At 37.6% G+C, this 24,570-nt stretch overlaps 1 protein-coding gene across 1 annotated transcript in view; it reads right to left on the reverse strand.

Moving 5' to 3' along the window:
- Positions 1–24,346, reverse strand: part of LOC109094490 (adenylate cyclase type 1-like) — a 32,660-nt gene extending 8,314 nt beyond the window's left edge. The window contains exons 1-12 of the mRNA XM_042777562.1: positions 22,739–24,346; positions 18,967–19,116; positions 15,280–15,398; positions 13,368–13,479; positions 10,422–10,549; positions 8,658–8,816; positions 8,391–8,532; positions 7,334–7,489; positions 5,322–5,516; positions 2,867–2,964; positions 2,609–2,693; positions 121–192 (exon numbers count right to left, since the gene is read on the reverse strand). Of these exons, the coding sequence (XP_042633496.1) occupies positions 121–192; positions 2,609–2,693; positions 2,867–2,964; positions 5,322–5,516; positions 7,334–7,489; positions 8,391–8,532; positions 8,658–8,816; positions 10,422–10,549; positions 13,368–13,479; positions 15,280–15,398; positions 18,967–19,116; positions 22,739–23,383 (2,061 nt within the window). The 5' untranslated portion in view covers positions 23,384–24,346. The remainder of the gene's footprint in view (positions 1–120; positions 193–2,608; positions 2,694–2,866; positions 2,965–5,321; positions 5,517–7,333; positions 7,490–8,390; positions 8,533–8,657; positions 8,817–10,421; positions 10,550–13,367; positions 13,480–15,279; positions 15,399–18,966; positions 19,117–22,738) is intronic.
- Between the last annotated feature and the right edge of the window lie 224 nt (positions 24,347–24,570).

The following is a 24,570-nucleotide window of genomic DNA, read 5'->3' on the forward strand; positions in this document are numbered from 1 at the left end:
TAAACACATATTCAGAAGTTAAATAAAGGTATTATATATATTTTTTATCAGTGTATATTCTTTAAGCAACACCCTCAGTCATACAATTGTCACTCTCTTCTACTGTACACACACACTCACCACACACCCCTGGGTCACGGAGTACATCAGCAGCACCAGAAACCCGCACAGAACCACAAACCCTACAGTGTTCTGGATGGTTTTTAGGTGGTGCTATCTTTCTCTAGGTGGTTATTAAGGTGCAATCAGCACAAAACCTACAGTTTGTTTCCTGAAAAAAAAAAAAAAAATAAGGTGTTGCTATGTGGCTGTTAGGTGGTGCTACAGTGTTCTGAATTGTAGCTACTTTGCTTTTATGTTAAATTTCTTTCTATGTTTTGTTAATACATTGCTATGTATTGTCTGTTATGGCTATCTTGGGTGATTGTTAGGTGATGCCTGCCACCATTCTGGGTGGTTGCTTGATGCCTGCCACCATTCTGGGTGGTTGCTAGTTGGTGCCAGAAGGTTATGGATGGTTGCTTGGTGTTGTCATGTGGTTGCTTAGATGTTCTGTTTAGCTGTTTCTGCAAGAGATGGCAGGCCAGTCTAGGAGGTTTCTAAGGTGTTGCTAGTATGGTTTGTAGGTGGTGCTAGGGTGCTCTAGGTCAGTGGTTCCCAACCTCGTTCCTGGAGGCCCCCCAACACTGCACATTTTGCATCTCTCCTTTGTCTGACACGCCCATTTCAGGTCTTGGAGTCTCTACTAATGAGCTGATGATCTAAATCAGGTGTTTTTGATTGAGGAGACATGGAAAAGCTGTAGTGTTGGGGGGCCTCCAGGAATGTGGTTGTGAACCACTGCTCTAGGTTGATGCTCTGTTTACTGCAAAGTTTCTACATTGTTGTTCTGGATTGTTGCTAGGTGGAGCTAAGGTGTTCTGGGTGGTTGCTGGAGTGTTGCTATTTTCCTCCTTCCTGGTGCACTGAGAAGTTGTTAGGTGATGGCAGGTCTCTCTGGGTGGAAACTAGGTGCCACTGTGGTGTTCTGAGTTGTTGCTACTTAGCTGCTAGTTGCTAGGTTATTTGTAGCTTGTTCTGGATGGTTGTTAGGTGATATTTGGGTGGGAGGTTGCTAAAGTATTGTTATGTTGCTGCTGAGTTGTTAGGTGATGGCAGGGCGTTCTGGGTGGTTGCTAGATGGCACTAGGGAGTTATAGGTGGTTACTAGGTTGCTAAGGTGTTCTGGATGGTTCTGTTCATAGAAGTTTCAGTGTTTTGGATGGTTTCTAGAGTGTTCTGGTACTGCTTTTCCACTGGGGCTGGTGCCAGAGCTGGAACCGGTGAACCGGCTCACTCGTTCAGAACCGGCTCATGTTTCCACTGGCAGGGAGCAGAACCCTCTATGTCACCAATCTGTGACCGGAATCGCTTGTGGAAGAAGAGATCTCTTTTGCTGACAACTGCTGAACTGACATATTTAATTGTTGTTGTTAATGTTGTTAATTTATCTGAACTCTGACAGCTTTTAAATATAAGCTTGTGTGAGATTGTTTGAGCAAACAGATCGGTGTATGGCATCAAAGTACCGCGAGAGCAATTCAAAAGCATAAAGAGTTGTATGCTCTCCAATTGCTTTTGCGTTACTTTGATTTCATATGCCGATCACTCTGTGCAGTGCCGATGCATTACGAACAAGCCTAATGGCTCCTTTCAAACTGCGGTCTGTAGTGGAAGCTCTGCTAACTGACATCATAGATTCTCTTGTTTGAGACAAGCAAGGTATTGGGGCCGGTTCAGAACCAGGATCTGGGACCCGGCCCAGGATTTTTTTGAGTGGAAAAACGCTGCCCGGTTTCCAATTGGGCTCCGGTTCCAGCACCAGCCCCAGTGGAAAAGCAGTATGGGTGATGCTATGTGTTGCTCCAGTGTTGCTAGGGTGTTGTGGATGGTTCCTAGTAAGGGTGGGAGAAAATATTGATTCTCTGATGCATCACGATTCTCTCTTCAATGATTCTGAATTGATTTTGAACATTTCAGAATTGATTCTGAACTTGGTTCTTTCCTGCTTATGACATGTGTGTGCACTAGACTAGAGACAATTGCGGCAGGCTTCATTGCACAGGATATGTGCTGTAAGACACGTGCGCATTGCTTGACAGTGTGCTCCCACCTGCCGTTATTTTACAGTTTAACTTTAGATATGCTTTCATTTATGCCATTTGGAATGCCGTATGTATCAGATGCACAAAACTCATGTACTGACAGAATTTCATGTGCGCTTGTATTTTTTGTCTTTAAACCAAAACACCACTTAAACGCACTAAATTCACCAAATACTACAAAAATAAATATACGAAATTGATTGTGTCAGCCACGACACAAGGACTATTCTGACGATGCTTTTCATACTTTTCTGGACCTTGACAGTGTAATTTACTTGGCAGTCAATATGACAGTCACAAGCCTCCCAGTTTTCATCCAAAATTTGGGGTAAGGGGATAGAAAAATAAATTTGTACAGTATAAAAATCATTACATCTATGGAGAGTCCACAGAAAAACATGGAAGTTGTGTGTGTGTGTGTGTGTGTGTGTGTGTGTGTGTGTGTGTGTGTGTGTGTGTGTTACCTGCACATGAGTGATGTGAAGGTACATCACACTTGCCATGTGGAAACACAAACAGAGAACCAGCAGAATCACAACCAGAAGACCTCTACAGCAAGAGAAAGAGAGAGAGAAAGAGAAAGAGGGAATATGCTATAAACGTGTGTTGTGTGATGCAGTGACCTGAGCATGGAAAATGATCAATTTAGTGTGGCTGGCAAAACAAGAAAAAAAAGGTGTGTTATGTTGATATGTCAGGTATTGTGTTTGTGATTTACATACTGAGGAAAGATGAGAAAATAGACCACTGCAAAAAATGAAGTGAGGACCAGCGAGATAACCACCGCACTGATGAAGGCATCGTCATACACTTGCTGATACTGTGTGACAGAGAGAGACAGAGACAATTTGATAGGTTGTAGCACTCAGTTTTTCTACAGTATGTAAGTAAAGGTGTTTCTTTGGCTACTGTATAGGCATCCTAAAACATGTTTTTCCTGCACCGTCATGCACGAATGTCATTTCCGCCATATTTAAAATCACCATTTATTTTGTGATGAAATGACAATGATGGAAATGTTTTTCTATTTCTTTTTTTTTTTTTTTTTTTATAAAAGGTTGAGACTTTTGTCTTGCTATTGATAATTTTACAACTAGCATTTTATGCATCCTAAACACACACAATTAAATAAAATTTCCACACAATTAAATACATCTTTTCACAAAATTTGACAAAATAACAGCTTGATTGAAAATAAAAACACTATAAAAATGGCTGTGATAAAAAATGATGCCACACTTGAGGGAGAGTTTAAGTAAAAATAAATAAAGTTGTTAAATATATATTAATTGCACTCTGAGTTATATTATCAGAATTTTTTAAATGTAATATTATTTTTAAAAGATATTTACATTTTAATACTGAAAGTCTGGGACATGAGAAAAACTATTAAATCTACAGGCATTTTAAAAAGAGGAACCATGAAACATGGTAAAATGTTTCCAAGAAATGACCAAAAAAAAATATATAATTTATTAAAACATTTAAAAAGTTAAATTCTGATAAAAGTCAATACATAAAAGTGCCCAAAGTTGAAGAAACACCTGTGTGTATTCATGTAAACATATGCTCTTTTGAATCTCTTGTAAGTGTCACAAGTAACATGTTTTTTTGTGTCATTCCAGTGCAGCCTGCAGGAGATCAATGCAACACACTGCTTTCTGCGTAAGCTTCATTATAGTATAAAACCAGCATCCCCCTCGTCATGAGAGCCAGATGAAATGTCATTATACTCCCAGAGAGAGCAAGGAAAGCCACTGTGCTCCGACATACACAAGTGTGTGTGTGTGTGTGTGTCTGTGTGTGAGAGAGAGAGAGCGAATATGTCGTGAGTCTTGACAGATTTTCCCAAATCATTACTGTTGCCCCCATTCTGTTAGGGTGGGCGGACGTCTTACATGAATTGAAGATGGGAGGGATCGGAGAGGACTGAATATGGGCAAAGAAACAGAGAACAGAGAGATGGAGAGAGCTAGTGAGAAAGGAGAGAGCGAGAGAGATGACAGAGAGAGAGGATGTTGAAAGTGAGAGGAGAAAGGGAGTCACGAATCACAACAGAACAATGTGGGGGATGCGGCGTGTGTGTCTTGAGGAAATTCTTCATTCCGTCTCTCTCACATCATTACTGCCAATTCCCTGTATCAGTTACTGCTGTATTAGGGACACCGGGGCACATTGTCACACTTTTCACTTTGGTGAATAATAGGGTAAGTTTATTTTCTTCAAGTGTGTTTCTGCATAGCCATACACCACCATTTTTTCAAACCAAAGTCTGAGGTCAGTATGATTTATTTTATTTTATTTTTTTACAAAATTAATACTTTTATTCAGAAAGGAGTTTTAAGTAGATCAAAGTGATAGTAAAGACATTTACAGTGTTACAAAAGATTTCTAATTCAAATAAATCCTGTTCATTCAGTGAAGAATGTTAAAAAATGTATCACGGTTTCCACAAAAATATGAAGCAGCACAAACTTCAATCAACATCCATAATAATAAAACAAACAAAAAAATCATAATTATTCCAAGCGTTTGACTGAAACAGTAAGTGTATATTTTAAATATATTTACATATAAATGCAGGCTTGGTTAGCATAAGAGACTTTGTTCAAACACATAAAAAATAAATAAATAAATAAATAAATAATAATAATAATAAAAATCTACAGACTACAAAATTTTCAGTGGCAGTTTACCTTAAAGTCTTAGCTTTTGATACAGTTCATTTTGATACAGTTGGCCAATAGCAGGCCATGTTGTCACACTATATGACACAATTCAACTTGCCATTAACACTGTATTTTTGACTTTTCTGCTTTATTTAAACAGTAAAACACTTGAAAAACAAAACTTTTTTGGCACAATCAAAAATGTAAAATGTACATTTCCTTTAAAAATATCAAACCATTGTTTTGGCCAACAAACATTGTAATTAAAAATAATTTTGATAGATTTATAACATTTAAAACACATGTAACTACTAATCTGGGGGCCAGATTTATGTCTTTGTGGTTTTATTGTGATTACTCATTTACAGCAGCTACAGCACAAAAATGATGATATAGTATTTTTGTTTAGAGTCAGAATCTAAGAAATCATTCTATTTTAAGATGTTCAAACCCTCTCTGTGACAACTAGTCCTGCTTGTTTACCCATCATGCATCTGTGTGTACTCACTCTCTGCTCCCTCTCTCTGCTCCTGTATGTGAGGGTAATGTAGTTGAGATCTGCTGTCTCAGACTCCGTCTGTCGTGCTTCTATCAGACGGCCGATGTAACGGTTCACTCTGGTCCCAGGAGAGTTCTGCACCATGCCCGCCGAAAATGACGTCCGATTCCTCAGCTTCTCGGAAGCTGTTCGTAGCGCTCGTCTCTGGAAACCCAGGGAAAATTTCCAATTCCAGTACAGCAGATTCCAAATTTGAAAATTCAAGTTTATACACAAATAAATTTCAGTTCAGCTGAGACAAAGATTGTCATTAAACACTTTCACAATTGTTGGTCTGTTCCTTATGAAAAGCTATGATATGACTTCAGAAGATATACAGTAAAATATAGTGCAGGAGTCACATGGAGCACTTTTATGGTGCTTTTTGTTTTGAGGCTGACAGCTTTAACATTTCAAAATGTCTTTATATGTGTACATATAGGTTTGGAATGACATGAGGGTGAATAAATGGTGACAAAACATTCATTCTTTGGTGAACTATCCCATTACGATTAGGTAAAGAAGAAAGAACAGCACACTCACTCACGTGTACTTTTAAGCTCGTCTACACACACATCAACAGTACAAAACAGATGGGTGTTCAACACATTTCAGCATATTTTCGCACAAATGCAATGGTGATAAGATGTTAAATTATGCACCGATACAAGTCAAAACACAGAGAGAGAGTCAGACATGATGGGATTGGATCTGTGTGCAGTCATCCACTCATCTGAAGGAGTGGCGTTAGAAAATGGACTGGATTAAAACAGTGGATGTGATTTGTGTGGGTGTGGATGATTTTGGGATCTTGGATTAACAAGTATTGGAGAATTGTGAAAAAAACTGCAATCACCATATATCAGCAGCAATGGAACTTTTTGCAGAATGACGACTAGTTGTGGCATCATGACACAGTGATGTCATTCCTCATGAATATTAATTAGGTTATCGATATTAGTGAATCAAACCTTTGTAAATGTGGTTCTTGTGCAGATACACTTGACTACACCATTGCAGGTCATCAGACCAGAATTTCACTTGATCAGAAATAAATATTAAATTTAAATTACAACATAAAAACATAAACACAAATATCTAAAACTATAACAAGATTTTCGTTTTTTTTGTTTGTTTGTTTTTTTGTTTTTGTTTTTTTGTGGCCAGGTTTTAAGTCCAAATCTGTTTCTGTTTGGACTTAAAATAAAACCCAATGATTTTTAAAATCTCATGTCAGTGAGGTTTTCTTTCAATGCTGGGTTTAAATATAGCCTATACTTAAATGTAAACAAACATTACTTAATATTCATTAGTAGTTCAGCCAATCTCCTTACAAGTTATTTTCACATCATTTTCATTCATTTTGCTGGTGTCGATGCAGGGATTTTGTGGGTCAGTGGGTAGATGCTCGGTTCAGACATTTTTTAAATAGTTAACTAAATTTGAAATAATATTAGATGTTAAAACTGCAAGGCTGGAATACATTACATGACTTTTAAAATCAAAACTTCTAAAAGCTTTTAAAACACTAGGCATCATACATTTCTGTAGTTCTGAACTGAACAAACTCACACAGAAACATGCGCCTTGTTGCTAGGTGACACATGAGAAATGAAAACAACGTTTTCTAAAATTGGCTCAAAATATCAAAAATGTTTAATATCCTCTGACAGAGTCTGTGACTATCATACGCTACATGATTTCTGTGAAATCTGTCAATACTTGACTGCCCAAAATTTGCAGACAGGCTTTGACTTTTGACAACTGGTGTCGACACGCCCAAGGTAAAAATTTGGACAAAAGTTGCGTAGTGTATTCCAGACTACTGGAACTATTTAAACTAACTGTAAAACTTACTATACAACTATTTAATATCAGTCGACTATGTTTAGTTGATGTGAAAAAGTGGCGTGCCACCCCTGGTCCTCCTTGTTCCTTCGCAATGTATAACATAAAGATGGACATATGCAATAATCACACACCTTGTCATCATCCTCACAGGTCATGACGTTGGAGAAAGGGATCTCAGCCTTGAACATCTTTCTGCAGTGCATGAGTTGCACCAGCAGGTAACAGACTGTCTTAAACTTCATCCTTTTCGCTGGCTTTATGTCTGATAGGATCAGCCCAGGAAAAATCTGCAGAGAGTTAGAAAGAGAGGGGGTGGGAAGAAATGTGAAATGAGGAAAGAGAAAAGATTAACTGTTGTGTGTGAATTGAATGGGTGTGGTGACTGTAGTCTGAATATGAAGAAGACGCCTCTAATCAATTTGTAAAGAACTCCAGATGGACTAGGATGTTTGTAAAGCTTTTGATAATGCATGTGTGGATCATTTTATTGCACTGTACTCATCTGTCAGATCGGGAAGATACAGCTGAGAAACTCAAACCTTTAACAGAAACAAACATCTTAGAGAGAATTGTGTATAAACTACCATTTAAACGTTTGAGGTCGGTAAGATTTTTCGATGTTTTTGTGAGAAGTCTCTTATACTTACCAAGGCTGCATTTATTTGATTTAAAAATGCAGCAAAACTGCAAAATTGTGAAAAAATTATTACAATTTAAAATATCATTTTTTTTTGTTTTCTGTTTTAATACTTTTAAAATGTAATTTATTCTGTGATGCAACAATTAATTTTCAGCATCATTACTCCAGTCTTCAGTGTCACATGATCCTTCAGAAATCATTCTAATATGCTGATTTGCTGCTCAAGAAACATTATTATTATTATCTATGTTAAATACAGTTGTGCTGCTTATTATTTTTGTGAAAACCATGATACATTTTTCATGATTCTTCGATGAATAGTAAGGTTCAACGTTCAATAAAAATGTTTGTTCAGTTATATGCTGAGAACATAATACCTCCCTAGTACTATTAGAGCAATAAAAATAACAACAAGAACAAGAAGGAAATGGTTCATGGCTGTAATGTAAATATAGTCTGTTACTATTTAAATGTCCCAGTTCCTGTTTCATATGTGCTTTATTAGTGTGGTTTCATTTGTCTTAGACGTGATGATGATGTGTTTGTACCTTGCGTCTGTGTGAGGGCACGATGAAGAACGTCTCGATGGCGTGTTTGCTGAGAAAAGAGTGTCTCTCGTGGCCCAATCCCGGCTCTACCTCATAATCTCCATTCAGACATTCCAGCGTTGCTCTGGTGATATGAACCTTCCTGTTGTGGGAGGGGCAAATGATCACACGCTCACCTTTCTACTCATATAGTCCTCGCTATATGAAGGTTGCATGACGGCTGGCATAAATGTCTGAATATGTTGTTAAATGTGGTGTGTGACTGACCCAGGCAGTCCTCCTGCCTCCATCATGTTGGCCAGTGTCACGTCATTGGACCAGACGTCATACTGCCACTTGCGGAGCCCAAGAACCCCGCACAGCACACGGCCCGTGTGCAAACCCACACGCATGTTCAGGTCCACCTCAGTAGCTTCTGCAACAGACCTGATTATATACATATATTCATAAAAAAGGTAAACGTTGCATTTTCGATAAATGAGTGGTCTTTATACTGACACTTACAGGTGTGGATGAAGCATCATAAAAAAAGCTAAAGTTTTTGGATACAGATTCAAGCGCAAAATTTAAATAAATAAAAATGTACAGGAAATTGTAATTCCAAGCAAAGGAACTGGAAATGTCATTGAAATTGAAATGTCATTTAGTTAGAATTTAGTTATAATCTGCTGTAAAATATCTTATTGTCTAAATATTATTTAAAAATAAAATTTGCTTTTTTAAATTATAGTGATGTCCAAATTGTGAACAAACGGCTCTCTTTTTTAAATTTTTTTTGTTCGTTTACTTTTTATTAATTTGTAACTGAGTGAAATGGATTATCAAAAAGTTAAAAATGTATTGGGACTTGGTTTCATCCATCAATTGTTTGGAAGAGGGTTATAATAACTAAAAATAAAAATAAAACTATGAAAAACATTCTCACTACTTAAAATAAAACATTAACTGAGATAAAATAATTTTAAAATATTATATTTATTTCAGCATTTTCTATTTAGTTTGGTGTACTAAAATACCTAAACAATAACTATATATATTAAGTAAAAAAAAAAAAAATATATATATATATATATATATATATATATATATATATATATATATATATATATATATATATATAAATAAATTATATAGATATTAAAATTGAAACACACAAAATACAAAAACTTTAGTTAAAATGAAAATAAAATAAATATATCTATCAGTCAAATTAATTATTATTTATTCTTGACTAATGAATAACGCCATTGCATAATATCTTGGTGATAAAAAAAAATGATTGGAGAGAAAATTGTCGTGTCACCAGAAGATTAAGTTAAAAAATTAAGAGGTCAAAACAAATGTTAAAAAATTAAACGTATGCATGGAGGAATCATAAACAATAAGTTCTACAACAAATAGATCTTAAATTGATTTTAAATCAGCAAGTGGCATAATCACCATAACAAACAACAAGAAAGGTCCTAGAAAAAAAAAAAATCATTGTTGAAACGTGTGAGAACCCTGAATGCTATATATTCATGTCATGTTTTTTTTTTTGTTTCTTTTTCAAAAGCTCCTTATTCTTTCCTCATCCCTCACTATAATGTGGATCTGATGATTGAAGAGAGAGAGAGCTTTGGCAGGAGGAATTTCTTCTCTGTTTGCTACCAGCACAAAGCAGGAGATCTACACTAATGTGAGACAGTGTGTGTGTGTTTGTGTGTGTGTGTGTTTGTGTGTGTGTGTGTGTGTGTGTGTGTGTGTGTGTGTGTGTGTGTGTGCATATCCTAGCACCTGTGTGAGGTGATAAGAGACTGCAGCAGTGAAAGCCGCCTTAGAATTCAGAGCAGAGAAATGAATATAGTGGAGCAGGTTTCTCTTACACACACACACACACACACACACACACACACACACACACACACATTCCCACACAAATAAAATCACTATATATCTTTCAAGCAGTCTGATCGTAGCTGCTGATGCTGCTGGCTGGCCGACTCAGTGACTGCTGTCAAAACAAAATGAGATTTGGCCACAAACACTCACGTGATGGTGTCGATCATGTCCAGACCCATCTCCACACAGCAGTGAGCGTGGTCCGCTTTGGGCTGGGTCAGGCCAGACACACAGTAATAACAGTCTCCCAAGATCTTAATCCTCCTGCAATGGTTTTCCTGCCAATCAGATACACAAAAGCACAATTAATGGGAGGTGAAGTTGAAAGTAAGTCTGATGATTAATAAAACGTATCTACCAGGTTATACAGAATCTGATTTCTTACATATTTACACAATTTAAGAGTGAATTAATGAAAGAATGATTATGGTACTGCTGGAACAAACTATTAGGAATTTTACAGTTAAATGAGCAGATGACACTTTTAGAAATACCATATACTGTTTTTGTGCTTGTTACTTTATGTGAAACTTGCATTAAATCTAACAGACATATTTTTCTATTACAAAATGGATACAAGCCTATAGCAAAATTTTGTTTGAATAGTGAATTTTCAATGTGTTTTTTGTTGATTTCATTGCACTGTGGAAAAAATAAATAAATAAATAAATAAATAAATAAATAAAAATCAGCACTGGTGTTAAAATGGTCACCGAAATAATTATGACCTGCTTATGTAATTTAACTTTAAAGGGGTCATATGACATTGCTAAAAAAGAACATTATTTTTTGTCTATTTGGTGTAATGCAATGTGTTTATTTGGTTTAAGGTTCAAGAAACACATTATTTACCACATACTGTACATTATTGTTTCTCCTCTATGCCCCGCCTTCTGAAACGCGTCAATTTTTACAAAGCGAGGTGTGCTCTGATTGGCCAGCTATCCAGTGCGTTGTGATTGGCCGAATGCCTCAAGCGTGTGACGGAAATGTTACGCCCCTTACCATACTGTGATGCTGTGTGTCCTGGCACAATGAGACGAAACCAATAAAACCCATTACAAATGAGGCATTTGTTGCATCCAGTGGGGACTTAATTACTGATTATAATGACTTGTACTGTCTTTTTACACGTTGCGTATCGCATTGCGTAAACATAAAACTATGTCTGCATTTGTGATCGGAGAAACGACAAACAACTAGCACTGCTCTACACTGCTCAAATTTCAGGTTTGAATCATCAGTGGCAAATTGTTTACATATGTACTTATAGTCTGTGAGCCGGAAGCACCAGACTCCCAAGAAACAGTCCTCGTCCTTCGTAAAATGCGCTGCACACATCTGAATATTTGGGTTGAACTGTTCTGTAACAGTGTTGCAAATATAACTTAAACACTGATTTCTAGTTGTGTCCTCTTTGGGAAGGCCAAACAAAGTAGCTTCGCTTTCACAACGAAACACACAGCATCTCCATGACATGACGCTGGCTGTTACGCCTTCTTTCTTTGCATGAACATTTGGGCGGTGTTATGCAAATCTTCCCACATAGTGACGTAGTCATGTTGGGGCGTGTTAGAATGAGCCATTTTAGGGGGGCGTGGTAGACTTTCATAAAGAATATCTCTTTGGATTTGTGACTTTAGCCTTTGCAATTTTACAGATCTTCTTTATGCACCAAGAGCTTGTAACACTCCAAAGAGAAAGGAAAAATTGAGATCACATCACATGACCCCTTTAAAACAAACTTTCTGCACTTTTTAAAATAAAATGTTAATGTTTGGGGTCAGTAAGATTTTTATTTTATTTTAAATGAAATACATTTATTCAGAAAGAATGCCTTAAATTCAAAATTTTGCAGTAAAGACATTCATTATCAGTATAAGACCCTCCACACTGATTCAACAGAACAATAAGACACTTTAGACTAAAGAGATCAAGACAAGCATAAAGACAGAAAAGAATAAACTCAACAGATCAATTGCTCTATTTCATTAGAAATGCACCATCTGGCACCACAGGGCAGAATGAGACTGTGGGAAACCCCCTGTCACAGCACACACACACACACACACACACACACACACACACACACCATCTGTGCCATTCACTTCCAACTGTTGTCTGAATTTCAAACTAATGTCAAACTTACTAACTTGCTGACTTGGGGATACAGAAAGAGAAAGTGAGCCGTGAAAGTGTTGGAAGAAAGGAAAAGTATGAAAGTGAAATATGAAGCTAATCTCCTTTTATCTCTTTCTAATACACAAGAAACCACTGTTTTACTTATTGGAGGATTGATAAATACAATCCTTGACAAAGATCCAAATAATGCAGAAGCCTAGTAAAAGCTGCAGTTGTAATTTACAGTTATGTAGGATCTTAGACAGCACTTTTGAAAAGTGCAAACACAATCACAGCTGTCAGGATGGTAATTTAGCATTTACTGTCAGGGGCTGCTGAAATATTTACCAGTGTTTGCTAAGACAAGTATCTCTTTTACTATTGTTAGGGATCAGAACAAACCCTTAAGCTTTTATTAAACTTCTGTGAATAATCTGTCTTTCACAGTTTGTTCTGTGATCATTATCACTTCAAATTATGCTATTTCAGGACAAGTTTTGCTAATATTTTTCAAAGTGATCAAACTTATGATTTTTATGTGGTGGACAGTAAAATGAATGATGTTCAAAAGATCAGCATTTATCAGCATTTATTTATGAAATATAAATCTTTTGTAACATTTAACTGTAAATATCCTTACTGTCACATGAACAGTAGTGTATGCAAATTCATGTTGAATTTTTCTCAGTCAGAAGTCTTTAGACCACTGTGATTTTTACAATGCTATAGGATAATACTGTTTCCAACTCAAACGCTTCCTCTCTCCCGCAGTGCACAGAGGGACTCTGTGAGAAGCTGAGGTCACTAATGGGGATTATAATTAAAATGCTGATTAGCATATTGCAGCCAGACTGTGAGCAATCATATAAGTTACCACGTATGCCTTCCGACATGCCCACTGACTCAAGCCTTATGATATGATTTTTGTTCCCCTGCCCTTTCTCTCAACACATGCATGCCAATAGCATTACTTACAGTAGCAAGCTCATCAAACTTCCCAAAGAGCTCGTTCAGCAGTTTGACCAGCTCCTGGGCCGTGCACTGTGAAGCTAGACTGGTAAAGCCCACAATGTCTGCAAACAGGATGCTGCACAGAACGAGAGGACAACAGGTTATGGTGATTCTCATGAGAACTTACACTGTTTTTTTTACCATTTTTTTAATGACTGTTTTATCAGAAACCTGCTTTTGAATGAACATACAGTATATAGTGTCCACTGAATCTGTTGGACTTTTTTCATTAAAACAGTACAGTCAGTCAGATTAGCCTAGGCCAGGGGTCCACGGGGTACTCAGCAGCGCCAAATCGTGAGTTTCACTGATGAGTCAAGGTTTGGGTGGTTACTATAGTCCTATTAACCCATCGGCATTGTGTCATTCAATAATCATGTTGATAGTGTTATTATTGTTAATAAAGACTGTATAAAAATGCAATGATCAGAAAGATCTTTTACACTGTATTGTGATAAACATTTGAGTGAAACAGATTCTCGAAAAAAAAAAAATGTACAGTAGGGCGACGACTTGGTTCAAGCCATTGTTAATTGATTGGATGGAGGCAGATCTGAATGAGAGCTTCCAGTCGACTGTAAGAAAAGGGTGGAGTTTAAGCAGACAAATGATTGGAGAAGTCAGTATACATGGTAAAAAAAAAGATTTTTCGAAGTTGTAAAATAAAACAGATTATTGGAGGAGGTTTTAGAAGAAAGTACTATTTCAGTTTTTCTTACTTTTGTTTACGTCAGTGTGTTACATGCCATTTCGTTGTAATTATTTATGAAATTTACTAAAAATTTCTGAGTGAAAATAGTTTCTACATTATTTAGTATACACCACCAGAAAAAGTGTTATTTTACCAGATTGAATTGACATTTGATTAAAAATTACAGTCAAAAAGAAAAAAAGACCAATAACATGAATTTAGAAAATGAATTTAAATTTTATGCTGAATTCAACTAAAATAAAAATGTAAATGGCCAAAAATATTTTTTTGTTTTCCACTTAGATTACTTATTATAGAATATGAAGATCTTTATAACCCACCTTCTTTAACATGAAAAAAAAAACATGTTTTAACATCGAAATAAAATGAAACTATGACACAACTGAAACTAAAACTAACAACCACTAACCAACTGAAAGGACAAACTCAAAATAAACTTGAAAGAAAACTAAAATCTAAATTCAAAACTATAATAATAAACCAATGGCCGGGTGTCATTAGTTACATGGCTTTTCTGACTCAGGTTATGGACTCAATAAAACCTACAGTATATCTCAAAACTAAGCAAACGCAGCAGATGAATGAGAGTACAAACATATAGCTTTTATAGAGCTCATAGATACAGCCCACTCTTCATGTTTGATCTGGAGCTGGGCCTGGATTAACCTCATCTTTTAGACAGCCAGTTAGTCATGGAAAAGTTACTTGTATGCATCATCTTTCACTCACCAATCTCTTGGCTGGAAGGGGTCTTTGAGATGGCATATGTGTGTATCTGCTATTGTGTGAATTTGCCCCCCAGCACTGCCTTGTTCCATCTCTCGCTCTCCATCTCTCTGTGTGTGTGGGCAGTGTGGGTTAATTGAGCAGCTCTTGAGTTGATAGCATTAGCGCTGTGGGCGCCGTACACGCTGTGCAAGCTTTGGTTGGCAGTCAGACTCAGGAACTTAGATGACTGTGCGTGAGTGGAGAGTTGTTGACTCTTATTGACTCACTGATTCAGTATTTTACAATCACAATTTAAATACAATGCAACTGACACTGTCTGTCTAGTCTGGAAAATGCTATAAATGTAGTGCTTTCACCTCTCATTCATTGAACATGTGGGTTTGGGGCATGAATGGCTTGATTGTTGAAACACACTCTGTCTCGTTCTTTCTTTACCTGACATTGTCATGTCGTTGGATGTATATCTTATGGAAGATTCTTTCTGGTGGCTTCAGGAAGTCCTCCTTCATCTCCATGGCAACATTTCTGGGCAGCAGGCTCATTAGAAGGCGTTCCTGTAATGCATCCATTACATTTTAGGATAACGAGCAAGTTTCTGAATGTCTTCAGTCAAGTTTAACTCTTTCCCCAGCAGTTTTTTTTTTTTAAGTTGCCAGCCACTGCCAACAATTTTTATCATTTTCACAAAATTTCATGGCCCCCAGAACATTTTGTTGTATAAATGTCAAAAGAAAGAATATGGTCTCTGCTTTTAAACCAAAAACTCATATTTATCTAGCTGCATGCATTCTTTTTCTTAATCAACACTTTAATGTGGTTTCATTAAAAAAGCAACATTTTGAACAAAAATGCATCAACGCCCCCAAAGCTTACACAGTCCTATATCACTTCCTGTGTTGACATTTCATTCAGTAATGTTAGTCAGTTTTGATTTATATGCTGTGTAACGTTTGATCACGTTATTTTACGTATGTATCTGTTTGCATATGCGATCGCTTGTTTCTGATTCTTCATCTGTGTTTTCATCCTAAGTTTCAGTACTGTTTCAGAAGACGTCTAATAGCACCCCCTACCGTATAACAGTGAAAACACAGAAAGCCGGAATATTCTGTCAATAGTGGGAAAGAGTTAAATTGAATTAAAGAATAAATAATTCCAGTATTTTGCAGAATTAATTTACTCATTCTTTACCATTACTATTAACATATTTTAAAACAATATAAAGTCATTAAAACTATGGAATAACACAAATGGAATTATGGGAATTCCTCAGTGGCCAAAAATGACCAACAAATCAACTCTATCTAAATTTTAGATTAAAGGTGCAGTATGTAATATTGACAGCTAGTGGTTGAAATAAGTACTGCAGTCCAAATTCAAAATATTGGAGAGTGTTGTTTCTCTCGCCCCCTCCTCAGACTCAACTCTCACACACGTTCCCAGATTCTTTGCAACAAGGAATGAGTGCAGCCGACAATGTTAGGCAACAAGACTGATGCTTTAAGTTAATGAGTTGATTTTTCTGTGTTTTAATATTCATCTGGTCATAGAGTATGGCGGCATTTCATAGAGCTTTTTAAATGGATGTCAAAGCTTTTTAGGTCACATAGAATCTGTGATATCTAACCCTGTTCATTTGTTGGCTTCCATGTCTTCTGTGTTTTCAACCAACTGGCATCCCGGGGTGTCAAACTACTATTTGGTAAAATGGCAGTGGGTGAAATCACACAGACCAAAACAAAAACAAATATTTTGACCTGAAACTCACATTTCAAAGCAGAATGACTGGCTATAGCATTTTTTTTTTTTTTAAGGTGAACGTGAAAAAGTATGTGAACTTTAGCATGTTTCCTAAATATCTAACACATTATGGTATTTTTATGCTTTAGTACAGTCAAAAAATTACATTCAGCACCTTTAAGACGTTTGCTCAACCAACTTAATGAGGTGCCACCTTGGACATGGAAATTTCCAAGGGAAGCCATAGCCTTCCGGTGGCATTCAAATGACGTCACGACTGAACATCTCCATAAAAAAAACCCATTAAAATGATCGGGATGGCCATTGTATTATGGTTACTGTTAGTTTAAAACTGGAAACTTCTGTTAACTGTATAAGTTTTATCTAATGAACTCGCTGATAGCTGTAAAGTGGATCACAGAGATCACAGTTCTGAGCGTTGGAGTTGGTTGGCATGGCAAAGGTAAGTTTCCGTGGAAACGCATTCAGTTCATTGCCAAACCATGCGTTACTAAAAGCAGGTGATAAATTCCTTCTCGATGAGCAAACCCCAGTGAGCCATGCCACCTGTGTTAGAAACCCGATGGGTTGCTTTGTCACTCACCTCCATTCAAAAGTTGAGCTAAGAGTTGGGTTCAGAGTTTGCAGAAGCATGACTATAATTGTCTAAAGTCTCTTTCATTGACTGTAAAACTTAAAACCAATGAAAATTAGTGTCTGTTTTATATATATATATATATATATATAAATATATATATATATATATATATATATATATAGATATATATAAACAGTAGTATTGTGAAATATTATTACAATTTAAAATAACTTTTAACTTTTAAATTGTATTATATTTTGTAAATGTAATATAATGAGTATATAACAATGATTTTACAGTAGCCATTACTCCAGTCCCCATGATACTTCAGAAATCATTATAAAATATGAATCTGTTACTCAAGAAACATTTGTTACTATTTTTTGTTATAACCTTTTAGGATTCTTTGTGATATATTTAGGATTCTTTGATTAACAGAAAGTTCAAAAGAACAGCATTTATTTGAAATGGAAATCTTTTTGTAACATTATAAATGGCTTTACTGTCACTTTTGATTAATAAAATGCATCCTTTGCTAAATAAAAGTATTACACTAAAAGTATTAAAAGTATTTACACTGGAGTGTAAATTTTTTTATATATTTCTAAATAAATTTAATTCATCTGCCCCAGAAACTCTTAAACTTTTGAAATCAATACATGAGCCATTCTTGATGAATGTGCGACAGATCATCTGTATGTGCAAATGGAAAGATCACAGACTGCTCCACATCTCTGCAGCGAATGCACACGCGTGTATTAGAGTTTGTGTGTCAGAGAGAGTTGTGCGGTACAGATTGGTGTGATGTATAGAGTGGGTGGTGCTACCTTCTATTCAGGGAGTTTGCTGGGCAGGAGGTGGATGAGTCATGTGCAAACAATTATAACCAATTTTTAGTCGCTAAGGAACAAGGGGAAAGTGTCCTCTCTGGTTTAATTTGTATGAGTGTGTTTTGCATCTTTCCATCTTATGCCTCTCTCCACTTCATTTATAAATCATTTAGTAATTATACACTGCAATCTGCCCGGAGCTGGAAAAGGGAGATAAGTTATGATAATGTTGCTATTTGATTCACATTCTTTATCATTGATATAATCCACAATGACAGCTAAAGCTAAAGAAATAAAGTGGGATGGTGGCTCTGGCTTGTTTCGGTAGGTTGCCGCTGCAAGAAAATCTTTGAATAAGTGCATCACTATCTGCTGCATGTGCATTTTTTTTCCAGAAATGTCCTGCAATTCATTAAATTCTAGTTCCTGTCATTCCATTTCAAATTCCAATTCAACTTTGAGTCAAGCTGTTTTTTATTTTGTAAAAACATGTACTGTTAAATTATACATAAAAAAGCACACATTAAGAAACTAAAAAGGTCAATTATGAATTCAAGTTGACTTAAACGTTTACATTTGTAGCTAGTAAGCCAAATGATAATACTAAGCCATTACTCTCACTCAGTTCTGAGGTGTTTTTGGTGGGTTGTAATGGCATTATAGTTGCATACAGCCTGAATATCAACTAAGTCAAGCACCTGACCTTAGACCAGATCTCACAACTGTTTTGTGTGCCTTAGTGAACATGCATCTGTGTGTGCGTGTGGTAGCGTGTGTTTGCAGAGGAAGCTTGACCTTTAAGCAAGTCAGGGGGGAATGAAAGCAATCTTGCAAATTACCTGTCAAAACTGCAACTTTAACTTGTGGGAGAAAATGAAACAGCTGATCATTTCATCCAAAACATGCAGCTGTTCGTTTGTGTGTTTGCCAATGCACGTGTCGTGTGTGTCTGACCTGTTTCTCGTTCTCGTCCTCTAGTTGCAGGCGCTGTTGGATGCAGTTTCTGGCCTGTAGGAAGGCCTTCCTCTGGGCGCGCTCAGTAAGGACTCGCACAAACACACCCGACAGATTCACGCCGACCAGCAACACTGCATTTGCTACCAGCTACAAACACACAGAGAGAGAGAGAAATAACAGGGTTTGTGTGACTATCTCTGTTTATCAGTCCACGGTGAAGGATTCTGACATTTAAACAACATTCACCAACTGAATACGGACTTTCAGTGATTAGGAGTGGCATGCTGGTAAGTGTGTGTGTGATCAAGTGAAAAAACAGGGGCAAAGAGCGAAACTAGCTTGAGGGAGAGATGGAAACAGATGCCGAGAACGGGGGCAGCGGGTTCATTTTTTTCAATCCATCCTGAGATGATAAACTCGAGCACGGAGACAGACACAAACCCCCCACCCTAAATAGCCTGAGAATCTCTATGGATTAGCTCCTGTGACCGAAAGAATCAGCAATTGCCTAGCTTTTGAGACACGTCACTTCAAACGGGTGCCTATTAAGGGCTTTGTATTGTTCATTCATAGAGCAACAGAAAATTAGATTACCCAGAATCCATTCAACTGGTCTATGCATTCTTTTAACAGGCCCTTGGTAAATGAAAGTGAAGGCCATTTGCTGAATAGCACACAGCAGTGGCATTATTACAAATCCTAAGCAAGGTTATGAGGCTTATAAATTAAGTAACAAGGCTAATGATCAGTGTGGTCTAGGGAAGCCTGTTTATGCCAAAGAATGAAAAAATAAAAAAGGTTATTGTGATTTTTTTATCTCACAATTCAGACTTCTTTTCTCTTCTCACAATTTTGAGTTATATCTCATAATTGAGACTTTTTTTTTTTGCAATTCTTAGAAAAAAAAGAATTATGAGATATAAACTCAGAACTGAAAGATCTCTCACTTAATTTCCTCAGAATTCTGAATTTACACCTCACAATTTTTTTCTCCCATGGAATAAAAAATAAAAAAGGTAATGGCAAATTTTAACCTTATATTTCTGACGTTTCTTGCAATTGCCAGTTTATATCTCACAATTCAGATTCTTCTTTCTGAGTTTGTATCTCACAATTCTGCACTTATATGCTGAGTTTGTGTCTCATAATTCAGGCTTTTTTTCTTGCAATTCTGAGAAAAAGGAATTGAGTGATATAAAACTTGCAATTTTGACTTTTCTTCTCATAATTTGAGTTTCGTAATCAGAGTTTACAGCTTACAATTCAGGCTTTTTTTTTTTTTTTTTGCCACAGAATAAAAACAAGAAAAGGTAACGGTGACTCTTTATCTCACAACTCAGACTTCTTTCTAGTAATTGCGAATTTGTATCTCACAATTCAGACTTTTATTCTCAGAATTGTTTGTTTATATCTCACAGTTCTCAGACTATATCTCACATTTCTGTTTTTTATATCTTGCAATTCTCACTTTATAGCTTACAATTCTTCTTAGAACTGCAAAACTCAGAAATGCACAATTTTATATCCGTGATCCGTGAAGGTTACACTCTAACAGTCTGAGTGACAGGTTGTGAAAAAAAAAAAAACTTATATTCAGCATGTGAACAATGACACATGTCTAGATGTGAAGTGTTCTTGACGTTTGCAAAGCAATAATAAAATACTGTATATGCTGTGTGCTTTGCAATGCTGCTGTTTGTAATGTGAAGTGGCGTGCTGAAATTTTTAGATCAGGTGTTTTTAATGAGTTTATGTCGATCCTCTTTGCTTAAGGTCTTTGGAGCGTTTTGATTGGATTTTAGGCACTCTATCTGTCTTTTCGATGAAATCAAGGCTTAGTAGGTCACCAAATCCAGTCCCTGTTCTCAAAGCTACAATTCCTGTGTGAGTGTTTGTCACAAACATCATTTAGCATCCAGTGAAGATGTAGTGAGACATGTGAAACTGTCACGGCATTCTGTAAATCAGAGGTGTAGAGGTTATGAGCTGAACTGAAATTTGTAATTTTGTCTGTCTACCAGATTACACGAAAGGTCAATGAACACAAATTCTCTCCATTTTAATATCATGAGACTTGCTCAGTTTACAGTCTCACTCCTTTCATTTTAACTTTCTTGTTCTATTTAGATTTCCTTTGCTTAATGTCTCAGAGACCCCACTGATGTATGTATAGCAATAATAGTAGTGATATTGAAAGTAGCCTCTCATTTTCATATCACTTTCTTTAATTATGTTTCTCTAACCTAATCAAAACTCACTTTTGTTATTGCAGCTGTATCCCTCTGTGAATGGCATCTATTTCAGTAATGTTGTTTCTGTTTTGAATCTGTTTGACCTCAGCAAAAACACATAGCAAACATAAACAGCTGGCAGGAGAGTATTGTCAAAAATTAAAATTCTATCATCACTTACTCTCATGTCATTCTAAACCTGGATCACTTTAATTGTTCTGCGGAACACAAAAGAAGATATTTTGAAGAATGTAGACAATCAAATAGTTTTGGTAACCATTGGGCTTCCATTGTACAGACATTTTTTCAAAATATATTTTAACTTATGCAGGAAAAAAAAAAGTTTTGGAATGACATGGTTAACTGATGACAGAATTGTCACTTTTGGGTGAACCGTCTCTTTAAGTATCAGCCTGATGCTTAAATGTGAGGTATTTTTTAAGCTATGAACCTAGATGGAAACTAAAAAGAAGAGGTTTTTCAGGTCTGTATGAAAAAGTCAGACCCTAAACAGCACATGAGGTTTACTATGTTAAATGTAAAACAACATTTAAAATGTTTAGAAGTTTTACAATGGATTTTTAACAATTTGGTGGTAAAGGTAAATCTCAATAACTACACTCATACTTGCTGTTCCTGGCCAATTTTTGTCTGAAACTTACTGAAAACACTGTGATATCACACTCAGTTGTGGTGTAGTACTGAATATCAGACCTGCAGCCCTGTGTTTATGGCCAAAGCTGTGCTGACATTTAGCACAAGAGCACTCTTGCACGTGATTATGCTTAATTGTGTCACTATTACGCTGGCTGGGAGAAAATGGATTTAAAGGGATACGAAGTATAGTCCCAGACAGAGGAAAACTTCAAATGAAATCAAACGAAAGCTCTGTTTATTCTGAATATAATTTTTTGTACACATCTTCATAAATCTCCAACTGGCCTATCATGTATAAAAATAAATTATTCAAACTTAAGGTTATCTCACTATTGGGTATTAGAGTCATTTGTTGTTGACAGAAAATAATACAGTATGCAGTCGTCTCACAGTAAAATTCTGACTGCTAAAGTTAATAAAACCCGTTGATTAAATATTTTTATAGGATGTTTACGCTAATTTTGGCATAAGATCGACAGCTGTGCAAGCTGTTGAAATATCTAAATAATTTCATTTTTGATATTCATTAAATCAAGTTGATTTTTAAAATTAATGTTGGAAGTGATTAATGTTGGAAGTGATGACGCTTATTTTTGAACATAATCAAATAGTTCCACTACCTGACTTTCTGTTGGATTTGTGTGGTTTGTTTTTTCATAAAAGAAGTTCTGAGGGGTTTCTGGCTGACTGCTTCTCTAGGAGCTGTCCATCCTCAGTGGTGCTGAAGTCAGACTGCCCTTTGCGCGTTCTTCACGCAACCTGTGTGCACAGCCCTCATGCTCCACCAAGCGCACTAATCGCTAGTGCATCGCCCTATATGACACGCCAAATACAACAAATGCGAATTTTTCAGGGAATGAATGTCCGTTAACACAACTTACCGGTGTCCACACGCGAGGTTTACGCGCCGTTACCGATGTCACCGTCACGATGAGATGAGACGCAGCCACCAAGATACCGAATAAAACCGCCAAGAGCGTCCTGACCGGTAGCAGAGAGTAGGCAACGAAAATAACGAGCATCAGCTGCCAGACACCTTGCTCAGGTGTTGTGCTCGGTGCGTCTGCCCCCTGCGCGCCCTGCGTCCCGTGACCCAGCACGAGAGGAAACGGGCAACAGAGCAACGCGAACGTGAAGCTGAAGAGCAGCGCGAGCCGCGCGATCTGCTGCAGCTGTGTGACCTGCAGATATTTGACGTTGGTGACGATGAAGAGCGAGGTGAAGATGACGCAGTGGACCGGGTGCGAGCCCTTGGACACGGTGAAGCGCGAGCCGGCGGACAGCAGCTCCACGAGCGCCAACAAGGACGCGGCGAGGATGAGGATGGCCAGCGCTTTGAGCGTGGCGGTCTGCTCGAGCTTCAGGTTGTACTTCTGGAAGAGAGTCTCGAGCTCCTTGCAGTCAAACTCGCGCTCGCACGCACCGGCCAGGCAGCGACTTTTCCTCCACCGCGTGCGGACTCTGGGAAACGGAACTTCGTCCATAGCAGGGCCATTCATACAGCCAGAGCTCCTCTTCAAAAGCATCGCATGTCCTGCACTTGTTCGCGGTCCTGGCGGCAAGAGACGGGCTCGCACACACACCCCAGCGCGAGACTGTATCTAATCCGCAGCACGCGCCGCCACCATCCACAGGTTGGTGACTGTTGTAACGAGAGCAGACAGCACCCGCCTCCTCTATTCTCTCCCTCGCTCTCTCTCCTCCCTCCTCAAGGCGGTCTCCGGGGAACGGACCACCCGTAGCGTTTGTTCAGCCCCAGAAAGAGGTTAACATCGACCACGCAGAGTCGGGACTCCCCTCTCCGCATCCCACAGCTGCATCTCAGCGCCGCGGCCGGATCACGCATGCGCAATGTCAGCGCGAGATTGAGAAACCAGGCACGTCTCCCAGTCCTCAAAAAAGATAAGACAAGACAGCAGCTCAGCTCTGACAGGGCTCGTCTTAAACGGAAAAACGGTGAGCAGTAGGGCAGCCTCCGTGTATGATGCTCGTGATGTTTGTGAAGCGAGCGAAAGATGTTTTCCTTTCGTCTCGCTAAAACAGAAATAACCCAGGAGAGTCTCCCCGCCGCGCGCCTATAAATAGCACACTGATCAGTGGCCTTTTAATTAAGCACTTTAATTCCAGCTCGAGCCTTTGCTTCGAGTGCCTTTACCGATCCGGCGGCGGAGCAGGTTCTGCGCATTACAGATCGCATTCATCTTTTATTCTCGCGCATCTGCGGCTAAATTGATCACAGCCGGGTGCCTAAGTGGATTTTTATGTTGGGACAATGAGGCTGAGGAGGTGTACCCGCTCCTCCATTCATGATGAGCTTCTGTTCACTTGGATGCTGTTGAACAGCCCGTCAAGAGAGCGCTCGAGTCCCGCTCGGACCTTAGAATAGAAACAGACTGCGGGCGCCGTTAGGGCCCCTGACAACTTTCAAAACACATAAACATTAGCGTTATTGCTTTTTAGTTAGTCATACCAACAACCAACAACATACAAAAAAATAACTAGTCACACCAAAAAAAAAAAAAAAAAAAAGAAAAGAAAAGAAAAAACTTAAACAATAAAGTTTCAAAAAATGATTTCACTCTAAGAAATTCACGAGTTCACTCATATTCACCCTCTCTGTCATTAATTTCTGTCAAAACGTTTGGGCTTTTGCTCATCTGGCAATATTGTGAAAATGTATCCTTACTTCATACATACTTATAAAAAATATATA

Source organism: Cyprinus carpio, chromosome A20, assembly GCF_018340385.1.
Source record: "Cyprinus carpio isolate SPL01 chromosome A20, ASM1834038v1, whole genome shotgun sequence".
NCBI lineage: Eukaryota > Metazoa > Chordata > Actinopteri > Cypriniformes > Cyprinidae > Cyprinus > Cyprinus carpio.